Source organism: Hyperolius riggenbachi, chromosome 1 (genome assembly GCF_040937935.1).
Source record: "Hyperolius riggenbachi isolate aHypRig1 chromosome 1, aHypRig1.pri, whole genome shotgun sequence".
Lineage (NCBI taxonomy): Eukaryota > Metazoa > Chordata > Amphibia > Anura > Hyperoliidae > Hyperolius > Hyperolius riggenbachi.
Window position 1 is genome coordinate 349,081,794 of NC_090646.1, and position 19,396 is coordinate 349,101,189.

Below are 19,396 nucleotides of genomic sequence, written 5' to 3' on the forward strand. Positions count from 1 at the left end.
CGTGGGAGCACCCAGATCCGTAGTCAGATCCGCAAGTGTGCCGGGACCAGCTGGAGCTGTAATCCTACACTTAGCTAGATTCTGTTGATAGCTAAAGTACTAGTTTGATTGTGATTATCTGTTATGACTCTTGCCTGCCTTGACTATCCTCCTGAACTCTGATCTTGCACCTCGATATTTCTGATACTCTGTTGCCGAACCCCGGCTCGCTCCTTGACTCTGCTTCTGCCTCCTGATTTTGTACCCCGATATATCTGATACCCCGTTGCTGAACCCTGCCTGTACTTTGACTCCGCCTTTGCCTTCTGATCTTGTACTTTATCTGTCCGTGTGTGTACGACCTGGCTTGTCCGACCTCGAGAACCGACCTTACCGTTAGAGGCGGTTCCTCGCTCTGTTAGAGATCCTTCCTCCTGAGGGTCACTTTCAGATATACCTTCCTACTGTCAGTCTGACTCCTCCCGTCTTGGAGAGCTCAGGTCTGCGGAAGGAATCTGTGCAGTACTCCTTGCTGCATTGAGGCCTTGTCCTCTAAGTGTTACTGTTACACCAAACACTACACTCTACTCAGGTGAACAGAGGTTAGTTTGTATATCGGATTATCGGTGAGACTGCAGATCACTTATAATCTGGTATATATCTGTATTTCCGGTGATACTGCAGATCACCGGTAATCAGATACTCTCTGCGCCCACCGATCGTTACAGAACGCCAGACCAAATACAAAATGGACGCAAACACTGATTGTCTGGGTGTACTTGCCGCTTCGGTGGACAACATCAATCAAGTACTGGGCACCCACATAACTCTTATTGATGCCCTATCAGGGTCTGTACAAACCCTCCAGACATCAGTGGATCATGTGCGATCCTCTCCTAGCTCTGACATACGTATGCCTGTCCCTGAAAGCTTTTCCGGCCACAGATCTGACTTCCGGAATTTTAGGAGTAGAGTATTGTCCTATTTTGAGTTGAGACCCCAATCTTCGGGTACTGAGACCCAGAGGGTCACGTTTATTAAAACGTTGTTGTCCGGCGACTCCCAGTCATGGGCATATAGCCTGCCCACTGGAGACAAAGCGCTTACCTCTGTAGAGGAATTCTTTAAGGTTATGGCAGTAATTTACGACGATCCAGACCTTGCCTCGACTTCTGAGCGGAAGCTCAAGCTATTGCGTCAAGGCGAAGGTCTGGTCGAAGATTACGCGGCCGAGTTTAGGAGGTGGTCAGTTACGGCCAGGTGGGACACTCATGCCCTGTTAGATTGTTTCTTGTCAGGGCTGTCCGATGAGGTCTCTGACATGATGTTAAGTCAGCCCGAACCCAGAACAGTCGATGAGGCCATCTCAGCGGCCATCCGGATCGACCGCAGGCTGGGCTACCAAAGGCAGACCAGGGGTAGTTCCCGTGTCAGAAGGGTGTCTTACACCACAGCCCCAGTGATTCCACCTCCTACTGTTTCGTCTTCTCCGGTCTTGCTTCCATCCGAGCCGATACAGATTGGTCGGTCAAAATTGACCCTGGTGGAGCGAAGACGGAGAATGACCAAACAGCTGTGTCTGTATTGCGCTGAAGGGGGGCATATAGTACGAAACTGCCCTAATAAGCCGGGAAAACGCTACCGCCTGGGAGTGGTAGGGGGTAACACCCTGGGCGTCCGACTTCTACCCTTAGAAGAAAAACGGTTGCTTCTTCCCTGCACCATTACGTGGGAAGATAAAACCGAGGTCACGGAAGCCTTTATCGATTCAGGCTCCGCGGCAAATTTTATGGATTTTGAGTTTGCTAAGAAATTGGGTATTCCACTCACACCTGTACAGCCACCCATCCAGGTTACGGCAGTGGATGACTCTCCTCTGCAAGGGAGTCACCCACTGTCTCAGACACCAGAGGTGGGAGTCACCATAGGGGTTCTGCACTGGGAAAGATTACAATTCTTTGTGTTGCATATGTCTACTTCCACCATTATACTCGGCATGCCGTGGTTGCACCTTCATTCTCCACACATCGATTGGGCCACCGGCCAACTAGTTTCTTGGTCAGCACGCTGCTTTCAGCAATGTTTAGGGAAGGTGACACTGGGCCAAACCAGGGTTCATGTACAAGGGGTACCTGAGCAATATTTAGAATATTCTGACGTGTTCTGTCCCAAGGCAGCAGACAAATTACCCCCACATCGCTCTTTTGATTGCCCCATTGATATCCGTTCTGGTTGTATGCCTCCTCGGGGTCATCTGTACAATTTATCTGGGCCAGAAAAGTTGGCCATGCAAGAATATATCCGTGAGAATTTGGCCAAGGGTTTTATTCGTCCGTCCCGATCGCCTGCTGGAGCAGGCTTCTTTTTCGTTAAAAAGAAAGACGGGGGCCTGCGGCCCTGTATCGATTACCGGGGACTGAATAAAATCACGGTAAAGAACCGATATCCGTTACCCCTGATAGACGATTTATTTACGCAGGTCACAGACGCCAAGATCTTCTCAAAACTGGATTTACGGGGCGCGTACAACCTGGTACGCATAAGAAAGGGTGATGAGTGGAAAACGGCCTTTAACACGCCAGACGGGCATTACGAGTACCTAGTGATGCCCTTTGGGTTATGTAATGCCCCGGCCGTTTTCCAGGAACTCATCAACGAGGTCTTCAGAGAGGTGTTGGGGAGATTCGTGCTGGTCTATCTAGACGATATACTTGTTTTCTCCAACAACCTCTCTGAGCACAGAACGCATGTGAAATTTGTACTCAGCAAACTAAGACAAAACTCGTTATACGCTAAACTTGAGAAATGTATTTTCGAAGTAACATCTGTTGCCTTTTTGGGTTACATTATTTCCACCACGGGCCTGTGTATGGATCCCGCCAAAGTCTCTGCTGTGTTAGAGTGGCCCCAACCCGTGGGGTTAAAATCTTTACAGCGGTTCTTAGGCTTTGCAAACTATTACAGAAGGTTCATAAAGGGGTATTCCACGGTCATTTCACCCCTCACCAGTCTTACAAAATAAGGGGCAGATACTAACCACTGGACTCCAGAAGCTCTACGAGCATTCTCCACTCTGAAAGACTTGTTTTGCTCAGCACCCATTCTGAGGCACGTTGACACTTCTTACCCCTTTATTGTTGAGGTGGACGCCTCAGAGGTCGGGGTAGGGGCTGTGCTGTCTCAGCGATCAGGGTTGCAGGGAAGATTACATCCCTGTGCCTATTTCTCTCGTAGGTTCTCTCCGGCAGAGAGAAACTACGATATAGGCAACAGAGAGCTCCTTGCCATTAAACTTGCCTTTGAGGAGTGGCGTCATTGGCTGGAAGGAGCAGAGCATATGATTACGGTATACACCGATCACAAAAACCTGGAATACATCGAGGGGGCTAAGAGGTTAAGTCCCCGTCAGGCTCGATGGTCGTTATTTTTTTCGAGGTTCCGGTTCCTGATTACATACACCCCGGGCAGCAAGAACGTTAAGGCAGATGCTCTGTCCAGATGCTTTGAGCCAGAGACAGCCCAGCCTCCTGCCCCAGAGTCCATTATCCCACAGAGGCTAGTGTTAGCGGCAGCTGAGACTTGGGAGGACTGGACAGAGACCCTGAGGCCTTTTCAGCAGGATGTCCCCGAAGGGAAACCTGAAGGGGTGATGTTTGTACCCCTACCCTTTAGTCTCCGCACTTTGCAGATGTTTCATTCTCACAAGAATGCGGGACACCCTGGGGCATCTAGAACTCAGGATCTAGTATCCAGGTGTGCTTGGTGGCCTTCTTTAGCAGCAGACTGCAAGGAGTTCGTTAGGGAGTGTGCAGTTTGCGCTAAGAGTAAACCCTCCCGGCTGGCACCTGTGGGTACCTTGCAGCCTTTACCCACCCCGAGTGAGCCATGGACTCATTTGTCCATGGATTTTGTGGGCGAACTTCCCAAGTCAGAAGGTATGTCGGTCATTTGGGTGGTAGTCGACCGCTTCAGTAAGATGGCCCATTTCGTGCCCTTGAAAGGACTCCCCTCGGCCCAGGAATTGGCCGACTTGTTTATTACACATGTCTTCCGGCTGCACGGCATTCCGGAGAACATAGTGTCGGATCGGGGAGTCCAGTTCGTTTCTAGATTCTGGAGGGCATTCTGCCAACAAATGGGCATGAAGCTGTCATTTTCATCGGGCTACCACCCACAGACCAATGGGCAAACGGAGAGAATCAACCAGTCATTGGAGCAATTTTTGAGGTGCTACGTTGCGGAGACGCAGAGCGACTGGGTTAAATTTCTGCCCTTCGCGGAGTTCGCACAAAATAATTTGAAAAGCTCTTCCACCGGATTCTCTCCGTTCCAGGTTGTGTCTGGAAAATTGCCCAAGTTCTCACCATTTCCAGTGGCCTCCACCCCGTTTCCAGCTCTGGAGGCCTGGCAGAGGTCTTTTAAAGACATTTGGCGCACGGTGAGAGAGAGTTTACAAAAGGCGTTTTTAAGTCAGAAGGGTCAAGCTGACAAAAGACGTTCGGTGGAGTGGAGCTTCCAGCCAGGAGACTTGGTTTGGGTGTCCACGCGTCATTTAGTCCTGAAGCAGCCCTCAGACAAATTGGGCCCCAGGTTTGTCGGTCCATTTCCGGTAGCGAAAAAGATTAACAACGTCACTTATACAGTTGATCTCCCCACCAGCATGCGTGGGGTGAGATCATTCCACGTATCTCTTCTCAAACCAGCAGTCCAGGTGGGTCCCACTCCTCCTCCTCCTGTCTTGGTAGATGCCCAACCCGAATACGAGGTGGAGAAGATTGTAGATTCACGTACTGTACAAAACTCGGTACAGTATCTCGTACATTGGAAAGGGTACGGCATTGAGGAGAGGCAATGGGTACCAGGGACGCGTATGCATGCGGACGAGTTAAGAAGGGAATTTCATGCCTTACATCCCGAGAAACCTGGTGGGAGTTGTCCGGAGTCCACTCCTCGGGGGGGGGGGGGGTACTGTGAGGAAACGCGGAAAAGCCGCCGTCTCTCGAGGTGAGGCGGCTGTTTCCGCATCCAGCAGCGCGTCTCAACGCGGAAAAACCGCCGCAAGCCGTCCAGGCAGAGCGGCGGAATCCGCATTGGTAACAGCGGAATCCGCATTGGTAACGGCGGAATCCGCATCAGAGGCGGCCCCCGCATTAGATACATTGCATGACAGTACTGGTGTGGCTGGGACTGATAGTCCACCAAGATTCAGACTTACACGCGCGCGAGCACAGAGGCAGAGTTTAAATAGCAGTTAGAAGGGTGTCGGCTGACCAGCTGGGTCAGCTGACAAATTCCACTGCTCTCATTGGACCAGCAATTAGGGAGGTCCTGGAAAGGTCCTAGAGTATATATACTGCTGGTTGTTCACTTGCTCTTTGTCTGGCGTGCGATCACATACGTGGGAGCACCCAGATCCGTAGTCAGATCCGCAAGTGTGCCGGGACCAGCTGGAGCTGTAATCCTACACTTAGCTAGATTCTGTTGATAGCTAAAGTACTAGTTTGATTGTGATTATCTGTTATGACTCTTGCCTGCCTTGACTATCCTCCTGAACTCTGATCTTGCACCTCGATATTTCTGATACTCTGTTGCCGAACCCCGGCTCGCTCCTTGACTCTGCTTCTGCCTCCTGATTTTGTACCCCGATATATCTGATACCCCGTTGCTGAACCCTGCCTGTACTTTGACTCCGCCTTTGCCTTCTGATCTTGTACTTTATCTGTCCGTGTGTGTACGACCTGGCTTGTCCGACCTCGAGAACCGACCTTACCGTTAGAGGCGGTTCCTCGCTCTGTTAGCGATCCTTCCTCCTGAGGGTCACTTTCAGATATACCTTCCTACTGTCAGTCTGACTCCTCCCGTCTTGGAGAGCTCAGGTCTGCGGAAGGAATCTGTGCAGTACTCCTTGCTGCATTGAGGCCTTGTCCTCTAAGTGTTACTGTTACACCAAACACTACACTCTACTCAGGTGAACAGAGGTTAGTTTGTATATCGGATTATCGGTGAGACTGCAGATCACTTATAATCTGGTATATATCTGTATTTCCGGTGATACTGTAGATCACCGGTAATCAGATACTCTCTGCGCCCACCGATCGTTACAGTATATTAGAAAGATTTGTCTTACATTGATGAACGAACTTGACACAGATGATCTAGCGGGCTTAGAGGCTGAGATTAGCAAGGTATCTGATTCCTTGGAACCCTTTAAGGGGGATCCGTTATATAAAACCAGAAGTGAGGAACTGGAAAAACACATAACTCAGTTTAACAAAAAATTGGTGATACAGAGGTACCAAAAGGTCCTCAGGGATAGGACAGCTTATAAAGTTGGTACAGCTTATCATTGGAACGGACCCCCTAGAAAATATCCTAGAGACAAACCGAAACCCCGTATACCAACGGGGGACGGACCTCGGTCACATCCCCCGGAGACAGAGGAGTCAGATTCATCAATAGAACCCGTTAGCTCAGTGTCAGATAGTTCAGTATCAGCAGGAGAGGGTTCGCGTAAATACGACACCAGATCGGGACACGACCCCTCTAAAACTGCGAAACAAAAAGAGAAAGAAAAAGAAAAGAGACCTAAGAAAAACGAGACATCATGTCAGGAAAGTTAGGAGGATGCTGGGGCCGCCAGAGGGGCAGCTGGCCCGGTGGGCCAAGCGTGCGCCGTGGCGGTTTCGGCAGGCCCTGCCTCAGCCTCTTCCTCTGGGTCTGCTTTTTTAGCCAATGGTCACCCAGCAAGGTGACTGGGAACTCTCTGCCGGGACGGCAACACCCGGACCTGATTGACTTACAGGTCATCAATTTAACAGGGGAAACGATCCCTCAGCCTTACCTTTCTTTGTTGTCGAGGGGTTTGGGCTTTTGTCCTACTCACAATGTCGACATCTTTGAGACAGTGGTGGACCTTCACCTCTTTGGTCGGAGAATCTTGTTGCAATCATTGTTTGGGGACGCACCCAAACATCCAACTATGGCCTTCGACAACAGACCTTGGACAGATGTAGACTTATTGGCCCTGCAGTCCCTACAGGATTTAGCACTGGAAAGTGCACCTGGGGAATATGATGATATGGGTGTTGACTGTTTCGGCTTTGGGCCTCGCTATCACCTGCCCAAGCTGGATGACATTGGCCTGTACAACAAATCTAAAAAATTCCCTCCTTTCAACCTTATTCCAAACCTCAAAACCTTTATTAACGTTGTAGAGAAAGATCTGTTGAAACTAAAGAATCAAAAAGCTACGACTGACAATTTAAATGCTGACGAGCGACAAGCTCTCTGTGAAATTATTGATAAAAACAACAAATGGGTTATTAAACCCTCTGATAAGGGGGGCAATGTCGTTGTCATGACGGTCGAGATGTACAGAAATATGTGCTTGGAAATATTGAAAAAACGCGAGTGTTATAGAAGGGTCCCCATGTCCAGGGTCACCACGTGCCAACAAAGCCGGTTTTCATTAATTGATGACGCAATGATGAGATCGGTGATCGACGAGAATACGGCGAGATTTTTGAAGGTGGACAAACCTGTCCTCCCTACCTTTTACACTCTACCTAAGGTCCACAAGAGGTTCGATAGACCTCCTGGACGCCCTATTGTATCAGGCCGTGGATCCCCTAACAGAGAAAATCAGTATTTACATAGATCGGTATTTGCAACCGCATGTTCAAGCACTGCCATCATATATTCGAGATACGTCACACCTTTTGCGGATCTTGGAGGGACTGCAGTTGCCCCCCGGTACATTGTTGGTGGCCCTGGACGTGGAGGCCCTCTATTCAAGTATTCCCCACACTTTGGGTGTCCGGGCGGTGGGGACGTCTCTTAGTGAACTAGGTGTACAATTTTTTGCACATAACGGTTTTTTGCTTGCCCTACTAGAGTTCTTGTTGACTAATAACATTTTTATTTTTGAGGGGTCCCATTACCTCCAGGTGCAGGGGGCAGCGATGGGGACCATGTGTGCCCCCTCGTACGCTAACCTGTACCTGGGGGAGTGGGAACGTGAACTTTTTTCTAGTGATGGTCTCTCTATGTACCTGTGCCATATTTTGTCGTGGCACAGGTACATAGATGACATCATCATTTTTTGGACGGGGGGACAGGATCTGCTCACGCAGTTTGTGAAGACTCTCAATGTCAACTCAAGGAATCTTAAATTCACCATGCAATGTAGCCCCTCGGAGATCCCCTTCCTTGATATCTCTATCCTTTTGGATGAGGGTGGTGAGATATCCACGAACCTGTATAGGAAAACGACAGCCACAAATTCTCTTTTAAGGGCGGACAGTTTCCACCCGAGTCATACTGTAAGAGGTATACCAGTGGGTCAATACCTTCGAGCAAGACGAAATTGTTCAGATGACAGCATGTTTAAAGCTGAGGCTGCCAGACTCAAGGGGAGATTCAGGGAGAGGGGATATCCCGAGGGGACTCTTAGCAGGGCGTTTAAGAGAGCGGACGCGAGTGATCGCTCATCCCTTCTTGTAGACAAACATCGGGGCACTCGAGACAATAGAGATACCCTACGTTTTTGTACCAAATTTTCGGTTCAACATCAACAAATTACACAGATTATTAATAAACATTGGCATATTCTTACCAATGATATGAAATTAAACAGATTTGTTCCGGAAAGACCCCGTTTTTCGTTTCGACGGGCACCTTCTCTCAGAGACAGACTGGTCAGCAGCCACTTCATGAATCCTTCAACTACAACGAAACATTGTAAAGTGACGGGCACCTACACTTGTGGTGGTTGCACTATGTGTAGATACATGCAGGTGGGTCAGAATGTCAGGCTGCCAGATGGGAGAGACTGGACATTGGCACATTATGTAAACTGCAATACCACACTGGTGGTGTATATGTTGTTGTGCCCCCGTGGGGCATTCTATATCGGGAAAACTAGGCGGGAGCTACGCTCCAGAATTTCTGATCATGTGACTAATATTAGAAGTAAAAGCATGTCCAGTCTCACCCCGGTAGCCAGGCATTTCAAGACCATGCATGCTGGCAACCCCACTATTATGCGGGTGATTGGTCTGGACCGTATCCATACCTCTTCTCGAGGCGGTGACATGGACAGACTTTTATTACAAAGAGAATCCAGGTGGATTTTCGACCTCGGGGCAACTGTGCCCCCAGGTCTAAATGAAAATACAAGCTACGTGTCTTTTCTGCCAACTTAACTATTTTGGTTGCCCTCTCATAGTTTTGCTCTGCTTCGCTCTCGCTCCTACCTGTGGCTCTAGTGGGCGTGTCTCCCTCTATTTACATCATTGGACAAGCAATTTTTGAGAATGTTAGTGAGCCCCGTTTGGGTAGGCTCTATGATCTCAGGGGGGTATACAAGTTCATTTGGTTATTCGGTGACTTTGTCACTGATTCTATACAATCCCCCTGTTTCTTGACTATTATGCATAAATATTTACTACCAATTTTGTATGCGAAATGACTAATGGGGTATAAACTGTTACCATGTGCTATTGAAGTTTTGGATACACGTTTTGTGTAGAGGTGTTAACATGGGGTTACCTCTGTGTGGGGTTTCTTTTCCCTCTGGCTGCCCTCTCGCCGGGTGTCCTCGTCTCGCTCGCCCCCCCGGTGGTGCCGCGCGGTGTGGGTGGGGCTGGCGGACGTCGGGGTGAATGGGCGTGGGGCTACCAGCTCCAGATTGTGCCTGGCGCCTTGATGTCCGCCTACCCTCCCCGCCCCCGTGCGCGGCTGTCGGGCGGGTGGGCGGGGCTTGGTGGACGCGCCGGCGGGTTGCTATGGCTGCCTGGCGTCGTGTCTGCCCGCCCCGCCTAACCGCCCAGCATTGGCCGCCGGTGGGGGCGTGCGTGGCCGGCCTCCTGGTGACGTTGGACGTACGGAGGGATAAGACCCTCCTTGGGGATGATGGGGAAACTACGCAAGCCTCCAGTGGAAGCCGGAAGTCCGGCGAAACCGGTCGAGGATGCATGTGCTGCGTCCCGGCCTCCACCCGCCTCCCTTGGGGATCTTCTTTGCCTCTCCACTTCGGCCTGGACACCCCTACTTGGCCATACACAGTGGGAGCCAGCCAGCCAGCTCACAGCAAGACATTTCTGGAGCACGTAAGCAAGCCCCATGGGCACAGACTGCTGATACTTGTTTGATCTCATACAAATATGTGCTTTTGCTTGCTTACTGCATCATCAGCGGGTACCGCTCCTTTCTGCATGAAGTTAACCATTATTGAAGCGTTCATTGCTATGAATCTCTGCTGCTTATGCAGAAGCTGGTTGCATGCTTGCTGGACTTTACATGCTTGCTGAACTATCTACACTGCAATATGCTGTGCTGTGCTTTACGACACTCAATATGGTCTGGTCATGTGTCTTGCCTGGAATGATTGCAAAAAATATGCTCCTCCATTTTCTCAGCACAATCGCATCGAGACAAAGTTCTGAGGAACTCATTGGGATCCTTCTGCTCCATTGAATCACCTTGTTATGTACAACAGGCCTGTTACAATACAATATTGAGGAACTTTTACTTGCTGTTTGCAGCTGTCAGTTCTTCCTTTTCTCAAACAATGACTGAGATTCCTATGGAACTGTTGGGTTACACTTACTAGTGCAACAATTCCCTCATATATACCAATCTATTGGAGTGCATGGATAAAGCGGACTTTTGGGGGAGGCTTATTTGGGGTTCCCTTGTTTTTGGGGGGTTCCGGGAGGGGGTGCGGGGTGGGCACATTTTTATTGGCTGTTTTTTAGAATGTTTGATACCAAAAAAATGTTTTGATTAATAAAGTAAACTTGATTTGATTGATTATCTTATGTGCTCAGTCGGGTCATACCTGCTTCTTTACCAATCTCGCTGTTTTTTGACGAGTATATTAGAAACCCTGAATGCTACAATAAGCCTTAAATTGCTGAAGGTCTGTGTACAGTGTTATAGTGTCAACCTGACCAATCTTATGTTTGGGAAAGTACCGAGACATTCCAAAAACTAATTAGCAGAAGGGGATATTATCAGAAATGCGTCATGAATGACATTGTTTAGTCTCAATGTCTGGCGCAGCCAGCAGACAAGATGGCTGGTGACGTCCATTTTTAATTAATTGCGTCAGAAATGACCTGATTAGAATGGGTAAACATTGCAAACCTACGTAGATTCTCACAGTTAAGATAATTAAGGTATTCAAAACAAAAAAGTGTTATGGGTATTTTAAATGTCAAAGATAGCAAGCTACGCATGGAAGCTTTAGCCAATTAGAACCTGGGATTCAGGGAAAGTCCAGATTAGGCAGCCATATTGCTTCCAACCCCTATACAAGTAGGAGCTGAAAGCTCATAGTTTGCAGAAGCCCAACAATCTCCTGAGAAGACACATGAGGCAGAAGCTACCTTCCCAGAAGTGGTTCTAGATGCTGAAGAGATGACAGAGAAGGAGTAATATGCTTAATATTCTGGTGATTTACTTTATTAATTTTTCAGCATTAAGTTTTGTTAAGATGTTAGCAAGAAGTTTTTTTAGAAGCTATTTTTTATGCTATTTCTTTTAGAAGATTACTACAAGTTTTACACAGCTATTATATACACAGTTATTGATACAGATGAGACTACTTTTGATCTTATTCTACATAACACAACTGTTATATTCTTTTTTTGAATGTGCTTAGAAGATTGATGATCACTTGGCTATAAAGCCTTGATGAGGTGGAATACTGTTAGAAGGAAACACTACTTGGAATTGTTCATATTTTGTATATATGCTGTATGATAAGCAAATACAATTTTTATATAAAATCATATACTGAGTGCTCTGATTCATTTCAAGGTATACCGTCAATCTATAATTACTGTTATAGAGGGTTTAGACCCCGCTATGCCGGATTTATATGATAGCAACGCTTTAAGGGCTGGTCCTTTACTGAGTTATCAATCATGAAAAAGGCAAGAACCGCTCGGGTTTTTTACAGTAACATAGGAGAAAAGTAATTTATGGCTCATTTTACTGTGGAAAAAATGTACTTATTTATATATGTTTGCACATATTTAAAATTTTACAATTTTTCACCATAGTGCCCCTTTAACTGGTGAGACCTATGCTTCCTGTGCAAGCTGTTGCGTGATTATTGCATGCAGATTTCTGCATATTGAGCACTGTGCAATAGCCACTGTCTGTGCTCACTTGCTGAAGCGTTGGAAAGAAAAAATGACTCCCAATTATTGACTGAATTAAGATACAGAACTATAGTATGCTTTATGTGCTTGAGTATGACAATTTTTGATATAGTAAACTTCCCCTGGTCCTTTGGAGTTGCTGAAAGTCTGTTTTTTCCTCACCATGGAAACCAGGTCCACAGATGCTGCCTGCACAGTGCATATTTGAATCTGCTTGCCCACAGATACATACTAATCCTACCACCGGCCTGTGTGGTGTCTGTATGCCCTAGAGGGTGCTATTTACATGACAGGCAGTGAAATGATCTTAAAGAGAAACTCCAACCAAGAATTGAACTTTATCCCAATCAGTAGCTGATACCCCCTTTTATATGAGAAATATATTGCTTTTCACAAACAGACCATCAGGGGGCGCTGTATGACTGATTTTGTGCTGAAACCCCTCCCACAAGAAGCTCTGGGACCGTGGTACTTTTGGCAGTTTGCTACAATGTAACAAGGTTCACAGACAGGAATTAGCTGTTTACAGCTGTCTCTAACAGCCAAAACAGCTAGGAGCAGCTACATAACCTGCCCACCAGGGCCGAGCCGAGGCATAGGCTAAAGAGGCTCCAGCCTCAGGGCGCAGTGTAAGAGGGGGTGCACAATTCATTCAGCTGTCATTCCCAATTGTGTTTGAAGCACAAAGAAATAAGAAAAGGACATACATAGCAGTGACTGCAAGCCAGATAACTAGAGATTAAGGTGTTGGCGATGTTGTGGGCCCTGGGGCGCCTCTTAGTCTAATAGCAATTAGTGTGTGACGGCTGGGGTGGGAGGGATGGAGGGGCGCACTTTGCAGTCTCAGCCTTGGACTGAAGGACCTTGTCCCGGCTCTGCTGCCCACAGTAAAAATGTCACCATGTATTAAATGTCAGAATGTAAATCGGGGAGAGGAAAGATTTTACAATGAGCAAACACTGACTAAATCATTTATACATAATTATTGTAAAAATTAAGCACTTTTTTTATTACATTATTTTCGCTGGAGTTCCTCTTTAAGTGTGAGCATGTGTAGGAGGGAACTAATCTCTCACTCCTCACACACAGAGATGGATTATGATGTAACTGGCAAGGTAGTAGATTTGGCAATCCCTTGTGGTCCTTTTTTTGCTAAGCTGAAATGGAGAGAAGTCAAAGAAGGTGCCAGGTTGGCCCCTTGACACCTGCTAGGCCCCAGGCTCCTGCCTAGGTTGTCTGCTTAATGAACCTGCTCTGCTCACACACTCCTGTTGCCGCAAACCGTGCATACAGCTGTGATGACTATTTTTAATCAGTTGTAAAACATGGTATCTGAGTACTGCTTACCTCTGCTGAGTATTTGTTTTGCAGTTACCTGACCAACCTGGAGCGGATCACGCAAGATGGATACCTACCAACTGTAGATGATATCGTGAGGATTAGAATGCCAACTACGGGACTCAATGAGTACTGTTTTGTTGTGAACAAAGTTACTCTTAGGTGAGAAACTTGTAAATAGTGTATACAAGAACATGGTGAAAGTACACTATAGAGGATTGTTTAAAAAGGTTGGAGAACAGCTGGTAAATAGTAGATTTAGTTTTAAAGGTCTCCACTATTAGCTGGCAAATGCTTACAACCCTCACCAATGGTTTACTGGACCATACTGAGGACTGCATAAAGGTTAATGAACTGAAGCTTGGGCTATTGAAGTCCCATGCAGCAACCACAGCAATATTTTTTTTTCTTTAATTAACCAAATCAATCTGGGGGTTTTTATGTGCACAGGGTAGTATCTAGGCTAAATTGCTGCCAGGGCAAGGGGGTATAAAAATTGTGAGCAGCCACCACCCCCCTCCCCCCCAGTGGGGTGGAGAACATTATTTGCAATGCTGTATTTAGACCACCAGTATAGGTAGCCAGGTATAGGTGACCCCAGTATAGGTATCCTGGTATAAGTGTCCTTAGTATATGTGCACAAGTATAGGTTAGCCAGCTATAGCTGCCCCAGTATAGGTTAGCCAGCTGTAGGTGTCCCAGTGTAGGTTAGCCAGCACTATAGGTGCCCCAGTATAGGTTAACCAAGTATAGGCGCTGGGACTCATCCACTGGTAGGGGGGCCTGACTCCTCCTCTGGTTGCACACCAATCTACAGCTATATATAGATATAGGAAGTGTTTCTGATGTTGAAACCAGGATAGTTAATGTAAAAGTGGGTATCCTGAATAACGTTTACATTTTACTATATGTCACTACAGTGCCTCCTTTAAGAAGTCCATTAATTCTGTCCAAAACACTACTACATGCACTGTAACTGAGTAATGGGGGAATGGCTGCATGGAGGTGTCAGTGGCTGAGCCTGCTGGAGTGCAGCATGGCCTCACAGGTGCTACAAATCATTTTGTAAGGTTCACCAGTTCTTCAGATTTAGGATTGTGACATTCACAGTGCCCAAAGGTAAATTTGTGCTTTTTTTTATTATTATTATTTTGAGGCAATTGACTGTTTTTATTTCCATTCATTTAATTATGTTACAGTATACACTCAGACACCTCTTACCTCTCTTGAACTAAACATCACATTCAATTTGGATAGGTGCCACATAATCTATTTGTTTCATATTAGTGTTACCCTTACTTGTCATATTCTCCTCAGGATGGTGGATGTTGGAGGACAGAAATCTGAGCGCAAGAAGTGGATCCACTGCTTTGAGAATGTGAATGCTCTCATTTATTTGGCATCTCTCAGTGAATATGACCAACAGCTAGAAGAAAAGAAGGACGAGGTAAAGAAAAAAAAAATCTAAAAGCTTGTAACTGTCATTACAGGTACACATGACATATGACCTCTCTATGGGGGCATTGTCTGCATCTTTTCTCACGCCCGCCTGGAGTCCTGGACCCTGTTGGTGGTGGCGGAGAAGGCAGTCAAGTGGCCTGCAGGCAGAGATGCTGTGTGGGGACCGACTTAGTCTTGGGGCAGGCAGTCACACGGAGTGCAGGCAGAGATGCTGTGTGTGTGGGGACTGACTTAGTCTTTGGGCAGGCAGTTACACAGCCTGCAGGCAGAGATGCTGTGTGTGTGGGGACTGACTTAGTCTTCTTGCAGGCAGTAGCCCGCCGGGATCCATGCCTCATTCATTTTAATAAAGGTGAGGTACTGAACACTTTTTTTGACCTCGTTGACTTCTCTTCTTACTGACAATGCCTCCAGCTGCACTGAAGGTCCTTTCTGACAGGACACTTGATGCAGAGCAAGACAGAAGTTGGATGGCAAATTGTGACAGCTCTGGCCACAGGTCAAGCCTGCGCACTCAGTAGTCTAGGGGTTAATCGCTGCTCAGACTGTCAATGGTTCTTTCTCTACCATTGTTAAAGAAAGGGTACGGCCAGGGAATCGGGGTTCGATTCCGGTCTGGAGTCCGAGCCTGAGAAACAGCTACCACCACATATCCAAGGAAGGCAGCAGGCACGGCACGCAAGTCCCGACTAAGGGACTCTGGCTAAAATCCCAGCAGGGGAGCTGACACGTAGCTTGCTGCCCCCAAACTTCAAAGGAGCCTTCGCCTGGGAATGACCTGCTGTAAATCCCAGATGTATATCATGTTCCATTAACTGCTATATGTGTCATATTTTCTGTGTTGCCAGGCTGGGAGACCCTGCAAACTAACAGAGCATGATGGGCCCTGGATGGCGCTGGTTCTGAAGAAGTTTCAGAACATTCTGAGGTAAAGACTGCCAGTTAGGCAGTTTGAAAGTGCCCTGATGATACCACAGGGGTCCCACCCCTAATGTTTAGTATCAGGCTGCTGGGTAAATCGAGACACAGGGCCGCTTCTTGCCCCGTTCAGCCGGTTCTGCTGAATGGGGCGCCGATGAGAGTGACAGATTGGGGGGCGCCAGGCAGAAGGATGTGACGTCACGTCACTGCTAGGAGCCGGTGACGCGCGGACGCAGTGCAGCCAGAGACAGGCGCCGCCTGGCCGCTGCTCACCCCCTGTGGCCGCCGCTCCCTCCGTCCCTGTGGCCGCCGCTGCTGCTCCCCCCCCCTCCTTCCTGGCGCCTCACTCAGACCTCGATCAGGCGGCGACCAATCGTGCGGGCGCTAGGACCCAGCGCCCGCACTGATATGCGGAAGTGACATCACTTCCGCATATAGAGCGGGTGCGTCCGGCGCCCGCTTGTACTGGTCGGGTCGCCGCTGATCCTGAGGTCTGCAAGGTGAGGTGGGAGCGGCGGCAGCTGGGGGGCTCCCTGTCACTCACTGCCTAAAGGGGCTCCCTGTCACTCACTGCTCAAACGGGCTCCCTGTCACTCACTGCCTAAAGGGCTCCCTGTCGCTCACTGCCTAAAGGGGCTCCCTGCCACTCACTGCCTAAAGGGGCTCCCTGCCACTCACTGCCTATTTTTTGACTCTCGAACTGGGTGAAATTTAGCCTAGAAACTGCCCTGTCGAGACAGACCTGAAAATGTTAGTAAATCTGCCCTGAACTGTACGGTTCTGTGAGATAGAGCCCATATATGGTTAGATATGATTTCTGGTCCCCAGGACAAGGGGAGGACTCATCTCATATTCTAAGGGGGTGTGTGGCTCCCGCCCTCACTCCCTCCTACTGGATCAGGGGCATAAGAATGGCAGAGGAGCCAAACTCAGTTTCCTCCACCCTGAAACACCATCTTGATCACATCTGTGCCAGCTTGAGGATATGCTGGCATCCACCTGCTCTGAACTTTGAACTGAAACAAAAGGACTTTACCAAGGACTTTATGATTCTTCCCACAAAAGGACATCTTTCCATTTTTGATGCAGTACATGCTATGTTTGCTATGTTATATATGTTTGTATATGTTCGACTGCCATGCCATGTGTACCAAAAACAATTCCGGGTACGTCATTACGCGTACTTGGCGAATAAAGCTGATTCTGATTCAGATGCATAGCCAGATGTATTCGCCAGATGTGCAGCCAGGTATAGTTAGCCAGATGTGCAGCCAGGTGTAGTTAGCCAGATGTGCAGCCAGGTGTAGTTAGCCAGATGTGCAGCCAGGTGTAGTTAGTCAGATGTATTAGCCAGGAATAGTTAGTCAGATGGGGGCTCCCATTCTGTGCTGGCTGGTAGTGGCCGGTGGGGATCCCCTCTGTGGGGGGCCTTCTGTGTGTGCATTAGGGGGGGGCAGGTATCCCCTTCTATGGGGGCTAGTCGTGGTCGGTCGGGGACACCCCCTTCTGTGGTGGGGGGGAGGTGGGTGTCCCCATCTATGCGGGCTGTGGGTGGCCTCTCCCTCCTCTTCCCCCATCCCTCCCTCTCTGTCCTCTGTGTCCCCCCCCTCACCCCTGATCCTGTGTCTCCCCCCCCCAATCCCGTGTCTCCCCCCTGTCAGAAGCCCTGATCTTCTCACCTGAGGGCTGTCTCCTGCGCCGGCCGCGATGGACACCCTCCTCCTCCATCGCGAAGTCATGCCAATGCAGGCCCCACATTGGAAGCAACCATCCCATACAATTACTCAGTCCTAAGTTAGGGAAGACGAGACCGCAGAGAAGGGGGTGTAGCAATGTGTGGCAAAACAACCCTGCAGCTCAGAGCCCTGAATGTTGGCTCAACAAAGTCCTTTGACTGTATACAGTAGGTGTCCAGATCTTAGCTGGTAAAGGCTTTAGTGGTTTATCGTCCCCCAGGAGATGCTGACCCATTCCTACAGGAATTCTCAGAACTTCTGGCCATGCTGACTCTGTCTTATCCGAGATGAATCATCCTTGGTGACTTCAATGTTTGGGCTGAGGACACTCAATCACAAGATGCAAATGAACTAATAAATCTCATGGGTGGACTAGACTTCACACAAGTTGTAAAATCTGCTACCCACAGAGGAGGGCATACCCTAGACTTACTGTTCCACCCAGGAATGGACATTAGTAACATAACAGTAACCCCAGTGGTATGGTCAGACCATCACATAATACAGTTTACTATTGAACATCACCCTAACAAGCAGCACCCTAAGGAAACAATCAAAATCCGTCCCCTGAATAAATTAACACCGGAGAGGATAACTGCCAACCTGGATTTTACAAATCTGCTCCACAGTCAAATGGACCCCAACACTCTAGTAACCCAGTACAACAACATGATATATTAAACACTTGACAGTATTGCCCCATGGCGCACCAAATCGGCAACCAAAAAGCAGAAAGCTAATTGGTTTGACAAAACCATCATGGATCTAAAAAAAGGCGCAGACTAGAAAGACAGTGGCGAAAATCAAGATCTGAGGAGCACAAATCTAGCCTAGTTCAACATCTCAAACAATACCAACAAGCAATAACCAAGAAAAAATCAGACTTCATCTCGCACAAAATATCTACAGCCAACAACAGAGCTGCTCAACGCTTCCACACAGTGGAATCACTCTGCAATCCTTCCTGCCTAAAAGCCCCAACCATATTCTCCAGGGAAACGTGTGAAGAATTCTCTGCCTTCTTCACAAACAAGGTGTCTGCCAACCGTGCCAGTATTACACCAACATCAATTGACCACTGGACTTTGCATATGCCTACTACCATACCACCATGGCAAGTCTTTGACACTCTGAGTGAAGAAGATTTTGGAATTCTCATTCAAAGTCTCCGCCCCACTACCTGCAACCTGGATCCTGGCCCAACTGGATCCTTAATGCAGTGCCCAGAGCTGATCAGGCCAGCACTTCACAAAATAACTCAGTGCTCCTTGCAAAGTGGACTTTTCCCAGAAGAACTAAAGAAAGCTATTATAAAACCCCTCTTGAAGAAACCATCACTTGATCCTGATTCTGTGACCAACTACAGACCTGTGGCGAACTTACCATTCCTATCAAAAGTTATCAAGAAAGCAGTCGCCAACCAGCTAAAAGCCAGGCTTACAGATAGCAACATTTTTGATACTTTTCAGTCAGGATTCAGGAAAGGCACAGCACTGAAACGGCATTAGTCTGAGTAATTAATGATCTACTTACTGCAAGGGACAAGGGTGATTCCTTATTTCTGATCCTTCTTGACTTGTCTGCAGCATTTGATACTGTGGATCATGAAATACTAATCCAGCGACTGAAGAATTACTGTGGCCTAAGGGGTACTGTTCTTAGCTGGTTTCAGACCTTCCTATCTGGCAGGACACAACAAGTATGTCTGGGCACACACTACTCTAATCCAGTGCCACTTGCCTATGGAGTTCCACAGGGTTCTGTACTATCACCATTACTCTTTGCAGTCTA

The 19,396-nt window shown here is 48.0% G+C and overlaps 1 protein-coding gene across 3 annotated transcripts in view; it reads left to right on the forward strand.

Moving 5' to 3' along the window:
* LOC137512834 (guanine nucleotide-binding protein subunit alpha-15-like) overlaps positions 1-19,396 on the forward strand; it is a 101,900-nt gene that overhangs the window by 67,261 nt on the left and 15,243 nt on the right. For all 3 annotated transcript variants that reach the window (XM_068234087.1, XM_068234088.1, XM_068234089.1), the window contains exons 4-5: positions 13,521-13,649; positions 14,805-14,934. In XM_068234087.1, coding sequence (XP_068090188.1) covers positions 13,521-13,649; positions 14,805-14,934 — 259 coding nt within the window. The remainder of the gene's footprint in view (positions 1-13,520; positions 13,650-14,804; positions 14,935-19,396) is intronic.